This window comes from Pavona decussata, unplaced genomic scaffold (genome assembly GCF_977016875.1).
Source record: "Pavona decussata unplaced genomic scaffold, jaPavDecu1.1 SCAFFOLD_89, whole genome shotgun sequence".
NCBI classification, from domain to species: Eukaryota; Metazoa; Cnidaria; class Anthozoa; order Scleractinia; family Agariciidae; genus Pavona; species Pavona decussata.
Window position 1 is genome coordinate 792,635 of NW_028145506.1, and position 14,891 is coordinate 807,525.

Here is a 14,891-nt window from a genome sequence, read left to right on the forward strand (position 1 = left end):
TAACCGTGATAAGAAGCACAGCATCTTGCACCAAAAGCAAATACAAAAGCTGCAAGATAATGTATAGTTATTACACGGTTCAAATCCTATCCTTACAACGATAAAAAGAGAGGCTATACTGCCACCAGACGCACTAAAATGAGCCATACCAAGCCTAAACTAAATGCCACAAACGGCATAAGAACGACAGTCGCTAAACGGAAACGTAACAACAAGAGGTCAAAATGACCTTTGAGATCAATTACAACACATGCGACAGTTAAACACATGGCTTTGTTCAGTGTCTATCGCGCAAATCCTCCAAATCATAGATGGCATTTAAAAAGAAGAAAATCCAGCGCTTAAAGAAAATTTTACAGGGAGCACCGCTCTTTTCATAGAGAAAAGGGTGTTCTTTGGAAAACATAACCCGTGAGGGCAAAACTCTTATTCAGGCTAAACACGCACATGAGAGTCGCGTAGGCCTGTCAACCCCATTATGCCATGTTGATTAATTACAGACAGGCCCCGTCTCATGTCGTGAATACTGTACATGAACTCCGAAAAAACAAAGACGAAAATCGCACTCCTGGCGGTGTATAGAGCTTTATACAGTCTCCATAGTGAGCTATATGCTGCAACACATATGCACAGTTCTACGGAAACACCTATCCGCGAACAAAATGACAGTTCATGTACAAAATTTAACGTTTTAGCCATCATAGAAAACACAGCGTCAAGCTTAGCCCCACCATGGATCGAACTCGCAGCCACCAGATTGGCTCAAACCAAGGAGCCAATTGAATTGCAGGGTTTTCGATCCGAACCATGGGTTTATAATTTGACAAGAGAGCGCGTTTGTTGAAATGATACCGAGAACTCATTTCTATCATTTCTGAAGAATCGGCAACTGATGAGATCCACAAGATTAGGATCGAAACCGCGGTCTTGCCTGACCATTGCCTTAAATGCTACAGAATTTACTTACGGCCGAAGGACTAGAAGCAGCCCCTGGCCAGAGCACGTAAACACAGGAGGAAAATACTAAGCTCCCGCAACACAAACCTCACAGTTACAGAGCTTAGCGGAGCGACAACAAAACACACAGCCGTAACTTAAGCGGCCTTTAGCCCTCAATTTAACGCATTGCATAGCTTTCAAAGAAGCTACAATGCTTAAGAACGGATCAAGGGACAAGTAACCGTGATAAGAAGCACAGCATCTTGCACCAAAAGCAAATACAAAAGCTGCAAGATAATGTATAGTTATTACACGGTTCAAATCCTATCCTTACAACGATAAAAAGAGAGGCTATACTGCCACCAGACGCACTAAAATGAGCCATACCAAGCCTAAACTAAATGCCACAAACGGCATAAGAACGACAGTCGCTAAACGGAAACGTAACAACAAGAGGTCAAAATGACCTTTGAGATCAATTACAACACATGCGACAGTTAAACACATGGCTTTGTTCAGTGTCTATCGCGCAAATCCTCCAAATCATAGATGGCATTTAAAAAGAAGAAAATCCAGCGCTAAAAGAAAATTTTACCGGGAGCACCGCTCTTTTCATAGAGAAAAGGGTGTTCTTTGGAAAACATAACCCGTGAGGGCAAAACTCTTATTCAGGCTAAACACGCACATGAGAGTCGCGTAGGCCTGTCAACCCCATTATGCCTTCTTGTTTGCTCTTCTTGTTCCATCACCGAGCTTTTTTCTGCGTCAAGTAACGTTCTCAGTTGTCATGGCACGTGACATTATGATGAAAAAGTGTACTTTTCTTTTCTTGTCAAGTTGCCTGATTTGTTATTATCTCCGTTATGCCCTCGTCTCGTTGGTTCATTTCGTGTTCCGTCGTCAAGCTTTCTTGCCCCGTCAGTCGTAACTTCTTTCGCTCGGTAATGTCGCCCTACTCACCGCCAGCTCCCATGCTTCCTGATGCACTCGATGAACCACCATTAGTTGAACCAGACATTGATCCACCAGCTGACATGCCTCCTGATGACATGCTTCCGCCTGATGTACTCGTTGTCTGTGTCACTTGATAACCACCTCGTCGGGAGGCAAGGCCTTGGATGAAGTCGCTTTGAAGATCCCTTACTGTATGCAGAATTGACGTGCAGCGTCAATACCTCGTTTCCGATTATTACTAAAATAACTATGTGAACGGTACAGGTATTCATGAAAACAAAATCAATTTCTTACCATCTACGTTTTATTAACCAGAGAGGCGACATGATTATTTATTAATTTTTTATTGGAAGATGTAATAGACTGTACTTACTTGTTCCCTGGGCGACAGCCTTAACAGCAGCTGCAAAAAAATGCATTTCATGTTATGTTTATAGTTGTTATTAACAGGTTACGAACATCCGTCACATTGCCTTTAATGTTCTGGAGGAAAGAAGAATCGAGACGCCTTGAGACAGCACGGCAAATGTGGCTGCTCATCCTACACAACGCAGCTTGAAATTCACCTACGTACTTTGAAACGTGTGAAAGACCCTAAATCTTTGGATAAAATGACCTGGGAACTACAAAGTTAGCACCCTGGGGAGCACTATTTTCTTAACACAGATGTGGGATTCTTTAACGCTTGTCTCAGCAACACATACAAGAAATGATGATACTTGCTCTCTGATCCTTTTAATTCTATATTGTTATTTTTAAATTATCACCAGTATTATGCGACCTGCCAAAATGCACTTCTTTTTGATGTGTTGCCGTTTATCAAAACCACACCGGAACTTGACCAGCAAATCTGTGCTAAAAAAAGACTGGATTGAAACACCTGACTAGCAACGATCATTTGACTACTTTATAAACCAGAGGACAGATTCGCAAGCATTCGTAGTTAACAGATATGTCCTATTGAGTTCAGTTTCTTGGCAATGGCCTATTGTTGGTCCAACAACAGACTTTTGTCAAGAAAGAATACTAAGGATAACGAGAATGATGTATTATTCAGTAAGTGACACTGGAATACTCGAGTATGCCTGTGTCATTTACTGAATAATACACCATTCTCATTTATTCACCAGGCTTAAACAAGAAAAAAATATTTCATCACATTTATTCCAATACTTAGGATACTTAGGTGGGCTTGGTGAATTTTTCCCTGGTCTCTTCTTTTATCTGGTTATTTTCAAGGCACCAGTGATTTTGAAGCCAATGCAACAAATGGCATGGAATCAATGAAAATGGACGTCGTCTCATGAATTTCCTGGACCTTACCTTTACACAGTTTTTCCTGCATCGCAGTTATTATATTCATCATGTCAGGGAAATCAGCGGTAAAAACGTTGCCCTCAGTTGCGATGGCTTTAAGTTGATCTACATTGTAATTTTTTCCAAGTCCAAAAGCAAATATAATTACACCAGCCTTTTTAAGTTCCTCTGAAGGTTTCACAACGTCATCATAAGAACGCCCGTCAGTCAAAACGACAAGTACATGGGGTACACCTGCTCTAGCGTCGTTAAAAAGTTTGTCTTGTGCCATTGTCAATGCCAGTCCAGTGTATGTCAATTTTCCAGGGTATTTGGTTGCGTCAATAGCTTTCTCTATGTCATCCTGTGTTGAATACGTTTTGAAATTAAATTGAAGCTCACTGCGAGTGGAAAACAAAATCACTCCGACTCTTGTGTCCGTAGAAGAAATAACAAACGCCCTTGTAAGGGATTTTACAAAGTCCAAACACTTCCGAAAATTTCCTTTGCCATACATCTCTATGCTGCCCGAGCCATCAACAAGGAAACCAAGATCTACTTGAGTTTTGCAGGCTAAGAAAAATGGTATCATGCGTTTAGTAAATAAACGCTATATCAACTTGGGAAAAATGTTCAATGGATTCTTATAATATGTTAACATTTTAGCAAAATTGACTAAATGTCCATCAATTATTATTCTTTATTCTAGAAGAACCTGTTCCAAGTTATTCTTCTTGCACTTGCACTTCTCTGTCCAAATGAATTTTCAATTTTATTGAGAAAAAAGGAAAAGATCGTTCTCTTATTGAAAACTGGCGCCCCATTTCTCTTGTGAACGTTGATGCAAAAATATTGTCTAAGGTAATTGCATCGAGATTAAAAAATGTTTTGCCTTATATCATTCATCATAATCAAACAGGGTATATTAAAGATCGTTTCATAGGTGAAACCATCCGTTCCATCTTTGACATTATGGATTGGACTGCCAACGAAGACATTCCCGGCTTAATGATCTTCATTGATTTCCAAAAGGCATTTGATAGCATTGAATGGGATTTCCTTTTTAAATGTATTGAAGCCTTCAATTTTGGTTCTGATTTTCTTCGCTGGGTAAAACTGTTCTACAACAACGTGCAAAGCTGTATTATGAACAACGGCATAACTTCAAAATCCTTTCAACTTGAGCGAGGCGTCAGACAGGGTGATCCTCTTTCTCCCTATCTTTTCATTGTAGCGGTGGAAACGTTAGCTATTGCCATTCGTCAAAATCCAGCTATAAAGGGTATTACCATTGGGAAAGAAGAGACAAAATTGTTACAATACGCAGATGACACAACAGCAGTACTCGCTGACACCAACTCAGCCACGGTACTTTTTCAACTACTGGATTTATTCAAAAATATCTCAGGACTCAAGATCAATAGCACAAAAACCGAGGGTTTGTGGATTGGCTCTTCTAAAGGAAATAAAGCAAAACCGTTAGGCATTAAATGGCCAAATGAGCCGATAAAAGCCCTGGGGGTGTATTTCACGTATGATCCAAAATTACTGAAAGAAAAGAATTTTATTGAGCGATTAGATAGCATTAAAAAACTTATTAATATTTGGTCCTCAAGAGGTTTATCTGTCTATGGTAAGGTGACAATAATCAAATCCTTCCTTATTCCAAAGTTTGTTTATGTGTGCTCGGTACTACCTACACCTAACGAATTAGTGAAACAATTGAATCAACTGCTATTTAAATTCCTTTGGAATGGCACGGATAAGGTAACACGTGTTTCGGTAATAAATGAATACGAGGAAGGTGGATTAAAAATGATCAATTTAGATTGCATGATAAAGTCCTTAAGGCTGGCATGGTTAAAGGGTATTTTTGAGGGTCAGAATGAAACGTGGAAAACCTACCTACAGCACTTGCTAGAACCGATGGGAGGTTTTTTCTTCTTAAATTGTAACTATGATATTAAGGATTACAGAATCTCTTCTAAGTTTTATTGTGAACTACTTTCTTGGTGGTCAGATTTTCGTGACTCTTTTGCCTCTCAGAGAGACTGGCAAAATGTTATTTGGAATAATAAAGAAATTCGCATTGACAAGAGACCAGTTTTCTACAAAAATTATTTCATGGCAGGATTGATCTTTACTCAAGATCTACTTTTCAGTTTAAATATAGAAGACTCTTTTTGCTACTGGTCGCATAAGATTTCCAAAACTAACTTTTTGCAATGGGCTGGCCTTCGACATTCAATACCTTCTTCTTTAAAAATTACTTCTCCCTGTCCATCTACAGCCTCTCCATTATTTTCAATTGATGACAACATCTTTGATGTCACAAAAAAGAAATCAAAGGACTATTACTCATTACTTGCACGCGAAAAAGCACAGCCTCCTAATATCGTTCGTAAATTGCAGAATGATTTTAATTTTTCGTTTGATCAGCTGAGAGAAATCTTCACTCTGCCACATTCTGTTGTGCTTGAATCATACGTAAAAGGTTTTCAGTTCAAAGTGATCAACTCTATTTTATACACAAATTCTAAATTATATAAAATAGGCTTCAAAACGGATGATCTGTGCTCGTTTTGCAAGGCAGAATCTGAAACCTTACACCACCTTTTGTATCAGTGTCCCTTTGTTAGACAGTTTTGGAATGATTTTCAAGATTACTGGCACCAACTCTCAAATCAGCAAATTCGTCTTACTCTTCAAGATGTTTTATTTGGAATTATAACTAAACCATGCCCTTTACTTAACCTACTGAATTATTTTATAATAATTGGGAAACTGTTTCTATGGGACTGCAGAAGAACCCAGATTCGACCCAAAATCCAAGGATTTCAAAGTAAAATAGTCATAAAATATGAAACCGAAAGAAAGATCAATAACACAAAATTCTTTAAGAAAAAGTGGGTACTATCCCCAGTTTAATGTGAAGAATTACATTACACATAAACTTTTGTGTGGTATTTTCATTCATAAGTGCAACTGTAACCTATTGTAAGTCTCTTTTTTTTTCTTACTTCGTTAGTAACAACTTTTAATTTAATTTTAATATTGCAACTATTGTGTAACTGTAAATTTTAAGTGTTAGTAGAAGTATTTAAGTATTGTTTCTATTATGATAGTATTAGTAGTAAATTTGAGTGAATTGTAATTCGTTGTAAGTCTAAAAAATAGTCATACCTTGTCAGTAGAAGAATTTAATTTAATATTGTAACTATTATTATTATTATTATAATTATTATTATTATTATTATTATTATTATTACTTTTTTGTAATTTAAGTTAGTATCTTAAGTTGGTATGGTTAGTATTGTAAGTAAAGTTTAGTATTCTATAGTTAATAAAAAAAAAAAAAAAAAAAAAAAAAAAAAAAAAAAAAAGAATTTTCAATTAAAGGAAAAACACCTTACTGTTAGTGATATTTCGGTCAGGATTGTTATATTCATTCAAAACGATTCATTAAATTAAACTTTCTCAAAATAGGTTTCAGTGATAGCGTTGTTACCACGGCATCACCAATTTCTCGACGTATACGTCCACGTCTACCTAACGTTCTAACACAAATTTTCAAACTCTGCGGCCTTGAAGTTGTAAACACCAGCCGTGGTCCAAAAGATAAGATTCAACCCCAACAAACGGAGATCCAATTCTTCTCCCTCTAGTATCTTCGAATACATGTCAACGCTGTTTATCCGTCTCGAAGGACCATCTTTCTGAGCAAATTATTGTCCAAGACGAACACAAATATCGAAAAAAACAAAGAAAATTATCATTGATTCAAGAACAACAACGCGACGAACGATTTTCAAACACAAAAAAGACTTTCAATCGGGGGTTCAATCCCCCGAAAACTAATCATGGATGCAAAATGAGCCACGCCAAGAGATCATTTTCTCTTGGCGATGTATAAAATGAATGGCGTTTATGACTGTGTTGCGATTATAGTGGCAGCCAATCAAACTTACTGTTTTTGACAGGTTCCATCAACTTTAAGTAAGTGGGTGAAATACCTTTGTCAACTTAGCTCTTTTAAAATAAAGTACAACCCTTAAATTTCCAGAAAAGTTTGCCTTCGAAAACACAAGAAGTGCCACGCCAGCGATCAACACTGTTTTCATGGTGATGAGGATGGCGGTTGTGGTTGTTGCTTATTCTCGGGAATAAATTAATAATAATAATAATAATAATAATAATAATAATAATAATAATAATAATAATAATAATAATGAATAATAATAATAATCTCTTTATTAACATATACCAAGCAAATTAATAATAATAATAATAATAATAATAATAATAATAATAATAATTTAATTCTTATATTGCGCACTTTCCATGAAATGATCAAGCGCCCATTACATGATTTCTATCTATAATAATTAAATACAGAGTATCTAAATAATAATACCCTACGTTATCTAATGACTATTTTATCTAATTTCCAGAGGTGTATACAGTCATTTCAACTAAGGTTGTCTGTTCAAAGCATGAAGCTAAAAGACAAGACCGAAAATTTACGTGGGATTTTCATGAATAAATGCATCAAAATCAGTCATGCCCGGAGAAAACAATAGGTTGTAATTAGCAGTACAATGACCTGCACGTGCAGGGATGATTTTGCTGAAATTATTCATAAAATATAACCCCACAAAACATTGCGGTCTTGTCTTTTAGCTTTATTTTGATCCGACAACGTTAATTGAAATAGCTGTAAGTGCTAACAACAATAAAAGCTTAACGTGCCTAAACAGAAAGATAAGTTGTGCTTTTCATAATTATCATAATGTAACACCTCGTGGTGACGTTGCCCGGATGTAGATAACCTTACTATTATGCTTAATGTTTTTGTTTTTGAAGTTATGTAACGTTTAAAGAACTTCTACGGTTACGATAACAAACAAGGAAGCAACTGAATGCTAAGATGCTCGTGTAATGGTCCTTGTGAGTGCAGTATATTTCTGCAAACATTAGCATTGATAAAATTGTCTCAGCGTCAGCAATGAGTACATCGAAAAATAAAATAAATAATCGCAAACAGTATGCGCTTTGGAAACTTTGCGCTGTCAGTAGTTCTGTTTATTTTGCAAGTTGCCCTTTAGTTTTCTAAGCACGAAATTAGCTGAAGATCTCGAACGGTGGTGCTCTTTGTGAGTTTGTCTCCCAGAATATATATTTTTTCTGGTGCGTTTCATCTGAATTTGACATTAAAAAAAAAAAAGATTAGAAAAGAAAAGGGGTTACGAAAATTTGAACATTTGAAAAAACTATCCCGGGAGAATGAGCATCTAGAAACTTTGTGAGCAGTGGGTTTAGTGGGCTATTCAACTGCCCTTCTACAGAAAGCAAATTTATTAGGTACCTTTTGGAGATTGCTCCACTCTACACGAACCGCAGCCACAATTACCACTCGGGCATAACGGTGTCAGGTCGAAAGTGAAGTCAATGCCATCACTCAATCTGACGTGGGACTCTGGAAGAGCTACATAGCGAATAGTGAGTCCATGGGTCGACGGCAATTTGTCGAGAACCAAAGACCCTTTTCTTCTATTGGAAAGGGGGTGGGAGGGGAAACCTATTAATGGTTTGTGAAATCAACGAGGCAACTTGATCAATCTGGATTCCGTCAATCCTTTTACCTCGTTTGTACACCTTTGACTGCAAGTTCAACTAAAATGGCAGCTATTGAGTGTATAATTGACAAACCCAAATGAATCGAAGGGACAAATGCAATGGATTAACCAGAACTGTGTGTAAGTACATGCAAATGGAGTCAAATGCGGGAACAGGGGTGCAAGCAAATCACAGTTAGTCCTTCACGCTGAACCTCAAATTGACTGATGAATAAAGTGGCGCAAGTTTTGGCAAACAAGGTCAAAGTGTACTGAACTCAAAACCAAAGCAAAGGCGACATCAATTTTGACATTCATTCCGATATCACTCTAAGGGTATAATTAAAGAAATCAAGGGGACAAAGTCTCCAACCAAGATTCCTGTAATGGGAACCATTATTTTTGTGACCTTACATTGCTTTCACTCTCGATAACTGTCACGGACTGTTTATATTTACTAAACTCCATACTAGTAATATGCCCAGAGCGCTCAGTTCAAACTACAGCAAATTTGGCCTCGCTTAAGCAACTAATTCGCTTCTCGAACCTTTTAGTTTTCCCCAAGCTTTGGTCATGTGGTATTGTTTACGGACAGATACATCTTCACCTCTGAAAACTATACTTAAGACATAACACTGGTGAAGAAAAAAACTCCTCAGGACATAAACGAGTCCTGTTCCTTGGAACTAAAAGTGGAATTGTTTTAACTTAATTTATTGCCAACACTTTTTCGTAGCCAAGCCGGGGTAGCCAAAGGCCATCCATATGCCAAGAAAAAAGTAAAGATGAGTAGATGATGAATAAATGAATGAATGAATGAATGAATGAATGAATGAATGAATGAATGAATGAATGAATGAATGAATGAATGAATGAATGAATGAACGAATGAATGAATGAATGCGTGAATATATAAGGCTGGTTTTCACTAGGACATAAACATCAACATAAAGATAAGCAAATGAGAACACTAGCTACATACCCATAAGGACAGACGCACGCGTAGAAAACTATTTCTTGACGGAATTATCGATACCAGCTCACCTCAATGTTAAGGAAGATGGCGGACGAAACGGTTGACTGCCTTGTGCTTGTGCTTGTGCTTGTGCTTATGTCGTGAGGTCCCTGTTCTCACTGGTGAGAACGGCGACATAACATGACATAAGCATAAGCACAAACACAAGAAGAACGAACACGCGTTATACTTATGCCACAGGTGTTCTCACCTACTTAAGTGGCGTTTGAGCTTCTGCTTCTGCTTATGCTTATGTCCTAGTGAAACCAGCCTATAGGGCGCACAAATTGCTTTCCACAAACGTTTCTGTAATATCTTGCGTCATTCAGATCCACAAAATAGTTAACTTTTGAAGTCTATTTTTCAGTAGAGAAAGCATTAAACCTTAAATGGAGCATTCACCGTTGTTGTGAAGTTTGTTTGCTTTTAGCCAATAATTATGCTTTATTTTCGGTTAGTCGTTGGTTGATCAAGAAGACTGAGAAACACATGAGAACAAAAATCAAGTTTTTCTGTCGGCAGGTGTTTTTCATGCCGTAGTCTCGTTTGGCTTCTTCGAGTATCTAAGAGAAACGGCAAGGCTTTGCGTCCCGTCTTTTTATGTTGTTGTTTTATTCACAAGTTTCGTCGTATTTTGTGATGTCGTTTCGTCAGTCCTTATTAACTAAATAGGTTTGTCTGATTTGTCATTAAAATAGCGATGCTCAGTTCATTTGGGAAATTAAAGTATGTAGTATTCCAAATTTTCGTAGAGCCAGGAGACATGTGATAACAGATTCTCAAACTCATTAATAATTCATGCAGTCAAAAGCCAATAAATGACCTCCATTTCGGTCAGGTGGATGAATCTTGATACTCCAATGAAACACCAGATGAAACACCACCAGGTTTTCATCTGAGATGAAACATGTTTTTCATCTGAGATCAAACATTTGCATTTTAATGAGATTAATTTCTTATTGTTTCATTTGAGAAGACATGTCAAAAACTCGGGCTTCGTGCTTTATCACGGGTTCCAAATACCTCGAAACAGATGAAAGCACTCGGCCTGCGGCCTCGTGCTTTCATCTGTTTCTCAGTATTTGGAACCCGTGATAAAGCACTCGCCCTCGTTTTTGACATATTACTTCACAACCCGGCCAGAATTAATATCAATGCAAACCTTAAAGTAGAAATATTAAAATTGCAGTCAAGAATGGAAATAATACAATCTCAAACGTGTGGACTCCGACCTGAAGGAACGTTAAAACACAACGTTTATCAAAAACTTGTAAAAGACGTTTCCGTCGAAAATCTTCGGCCTTGGTCGGTTTAAAAAAGACATATAAGCAAATGTCTATTTAACGGTTCACAACTTGCGTTTGCTCAATTGTCTTTTTTAAACAAAGAAGGACGAACATTTTCAGCCAAATTTTACCCGTTTTTTGATAAACATTATGTATTTAAACATCAGAGTCCGACGCATTTAAGATTGTATTAACACTCAAGTAGCCAGGCATATTAGGTAAAAGCAACGACCATAAACAGCTAGATACCTTTTATGGTGGGTCCATCGAATGGTCGTGGAAGGAGATACTCCCCACCAAATTGTCTTTTCTCACCTCGGTGATCCTGCATGTGTGATTTGAATTTAGCATTTCGGTTGTGTTTGATGTTCATATATCCTTTCTTCTGCCTCAAATTAGACTGTCTGGTATCAACGTTTTGTTTCAATCCAATTCTCTCGATAAAAAATCTGCTTGAGGCTTTCTGGGTTTTTGGTGCTGAAAAAGAGAGAAAAGCAGCGATATAACTTCTTTTGGCACCTGGAGAGAATGTAGTACCTTTTGTTTTTAATTATAGATAACTATTGTAGCTGATAGCGACTAAACCCTTGAATCTTTTCAAGGTTATATTATCTACGTCTAGGTAATCTGATATAGCATTCCGGAAAAATGATATGTTTAGTACTTTGTTTAACTGATAAACGAGCCCCGTTTTGAATCGCATGGAAGCACTGCAGAAAAAATGGACATTGGATTAAAAAAAAATAATAATAATAATTCATTTCATTTCATCAAATGGCTTCGATTCCTTTGCATGATTGACAGCGTAATATTTTTGGATTCAGATTCTAATTAAAGTAGGAGATGAAGCATGTGAAAAATGATCTTCTCTTGCGTACCATGATTACAAGAAGGATGGTTTATCGTCTGGAAACAGACCGACGATTAAAGCTTTCAAATAGTATTCGCTCACATCACTCCTTAAGCGCCTTCAAACCATCTCAGGTATCAAAGCGCTTACAGAGCAGGAGCAAAAAAAAAATTACTTAACTGTCTCTCTTGCGAAGATATGGAGACAGGTTAAGTATAAGCACGCCTGCTGCGTGTCATACGGCTAGAGGCCGTTTAATTGGTGTTAGGGAGGTAATTTGGTTAAACTAATAAAGCAGGTTAAAAAAAAAAATGTGATTTGCGTTTAAAGAAGCACTGAAACCGCCGCGGACACAGACAAACGATGCAATTAAAACAAATATGGTGTATTTGTTAGGCCCCAAAAGCGGAAATTTCAGTCCCAATTCATTCCATGTATTGTGACCCAACTGGCATGAAATAATAATTACTTATGGCCCAAAACGCAAATGTTGTTTTATCATCTTGACCTTACCTTTATTTCTGCCACGGGAAGCTTTTGAGAAGTTACAGACGATGAGGACATTACACACGAAAACGGAAACCAGGATTGCTTTCATTCCTGTTGAGGAAAGAGATTATATTACTAACACCTGTTCAATTTAGTCTAAACAAAATGTTCAAATCGAAGAATTTCGAATCATTTGAGATATTCCATGGAATATATGTTATTTTGTCAAGATCTTAAGACGAAACTTACTTGCCATCAACCAAGCTTACGTGCTTAAATTTCTTTTCTTATTTCCAAGATAAAGTCGGGCTTCATTTAAGGCATATCAGCAAGTCGTGCTTTGTCTTCAGATATATGTTTAGAATGGCGTTTGGAACAACAATGCATATTTGATCGCAATGTTTTTCGGTGGGCGCGACGCCAGCGCCTCGCTGCGACCAAGAACATTTGATTTAGTTACGGACTCAGCGTTTGAGTGAGTCAGCAGGTACTCCATCACGAAGCACTCTTGTTTCGGCGAGGTGGTCTTTTATGAGTGCCAAAGCGTGTTTGTCTTTCACGGGTGGTCACTTACAACAACCCGCGTTAATTGAAATCCGTCAAACATTAAGAGGAAATAAATATTCAGTTAGAAACAAATTTGATTAATTGAAAAATCCTCTCCAACACTCGATTTGGGGGAGTGTCATTAATTATAAGATCTTTTTAGGTTATTTCGTCGATGGAGGTTACTTTATCGCGTCACCGCGTTTCACGGCTTGCTGTTCGCAAACGAATTCTTCATTGACAGTTTTGACTTTTGGAGTTAATTTCGTTCTGGGCCATTATTAATGATGAGGTAATTGTGATTACGATGCTGTTTTTATGAACAGTGTATTGTGACCTAGCTTCTTTGTGGGATTAGACATGCGTTGTCTTTATAATCAATATGAAAATCTCTATTTGCTAATTTTTCTGTCTCTTGAATTTTCTCTTGAAAACGTGTTATCTGACTTCACTTATGATCAAAGTTATTACAGTGGTTGTAAAAAGTTTTTAATGAGACCACCTTTGCCGTTTGCTCCACTGAACACAAACAAGAGTTCAAGTTGAGTCCTTAGGGTAACGTTTGTAATATGTACTTTATTTTTGTAATATCATGATTCAGTCCAAACAGTTGCTTCCCTTATGAACTTAGTGAACAACTAAGAACTCCAAAAATATAGGCTCTCATCGCTTTATCGTATGGTAATGGTCAGAAAAAAAAAAAGCCACAAACAACAGCGATTGTTCCTTTAAATGTCACAGTATGGTTTTTGTTATAACAAACCGATCGATGAGTTTAGTTTTTTAAACCTTCTCTACCAATGTTTAGTGGAATTGAACGCATTTGTATGTCAACTGAATGATAGAGATTTTAGACAGCGTTTTCCTGAAGTTTTTAAATTAAATATCACCAAGCATGGCCGGAATGAAATACTGAACTCGGTTACCTCCATCAATGAGTTAAGAGAGACTTTTTAATGATTCCTATTCAATTTTGGCTTTGGAGTTATGTACAATTTCTTAATCGAATAACGCGGAAAAACGTTGAACAGAAGGTAAGCTTAAACCACAATCTCACACTTCTATCGTGTGGTTTGACCACATGACTCTGTAATACTACAATAATAATAAATTTTGCGAAAAAGCCATGAAACTTCAGAACTTTTTCAGACTTTTATCTGGGAAAACATTTGAAGAGTTGGTTAGAGTTCATTGCCTTTGATGTTACCATGGCAACCAATTTTACAGGCATTTTTTTAAAGAAAACGGAAAATCTACTTTTATTTTGCTTACTGCGGTAACTTTTATGTTTTTAGCTCATAGTAGTATTCCATATTAGTTTGTCACTTTGGTATGGCTTGATATTGTCGCTTGCCTCATAAGAACTATATTTCAGTCGCTTTATTGGGGCCTGGCATGGTATCTCAGGGCTTGATATTGTTATTTGCCTTATAATAACTTTATTTCGTTTTAATTTATTGGGGCCTGGTATGGTATCTCGGGGCTTGATGTCGTTGTCTTAAGACTGCTGAGGCCTGATATTGTAGCCTTCCATGCATAGTAAGCGGTAAGAGAGCCCGTCTTGAGGGAACCTTGTATGGGAGCGAGTATCGGGGCCTGATAAAGGGGGACTTGGCATGGGTGGCCTGGAATAGGGGGTCTGGTATAGGGGTGTAGTATTAGGGGCCTGGTATGGAGGGCCTGGGATAATTGTAGGGAACGTTCCGATGGCCGCCATTTGGCAATCATGTCGTAATTTCCACGTCATATGACGTCATCGCTTCCCCTTGCAGACCTCAAAGGAAACATCATTGGACGTACGATCCATCTTTCAAGCTTCATTGTCATAACTTTTATACTTGCGAAGTTATGGGATTTGGGGTGGAATCGTCGCCCCGCCCCATCCCCCTCCCTGCCCAAAA

At 37.5% G+C, this 14,891-nt stretch overlaps 1 protein-coding gene across 1 annotated transcript in view; it reads right to left on the reverse strand.

The window, feature by feature from the left end:
- LOC146474440 (uncharacterized) overlaps positions 1-12,894 on the reverse strand; it is a 38,206-nt gene extending 25,312 nt beyond the window's left edge. The window contains exons 1-6 of the mRNA XM_085117040.1: positions 12,694-12,894; positions 12,469-12,555; positions 11,355-11,582; positions 3,217-3,762; positions 2,267-2,296; positions 1,900-2,082 (exon numbers count right to left, since the gene is read on the reverse strand). Coding sequence (XP_084973166.1) covers positions 1,900-2,082; positions 2,267-2,296; positions 3,217-3,762; positions 11,355-11,582; positions 12,469-12,555; positions 12,694-12,700 — 1,081 coding nt within the window. The 5' untranslated portion in view covers positions 12,701-12,894. The remainder of the gene's footprint in view (positions 1-1,899; positions 2,083-2,266; positions 2,297-3,216; positions 3,763-11,354; positions 11,583-12,468; positions 12,556-12,693) is intronic.
- Positions 12,895-14,891: the final 1,997 nt, after the last annotated feature.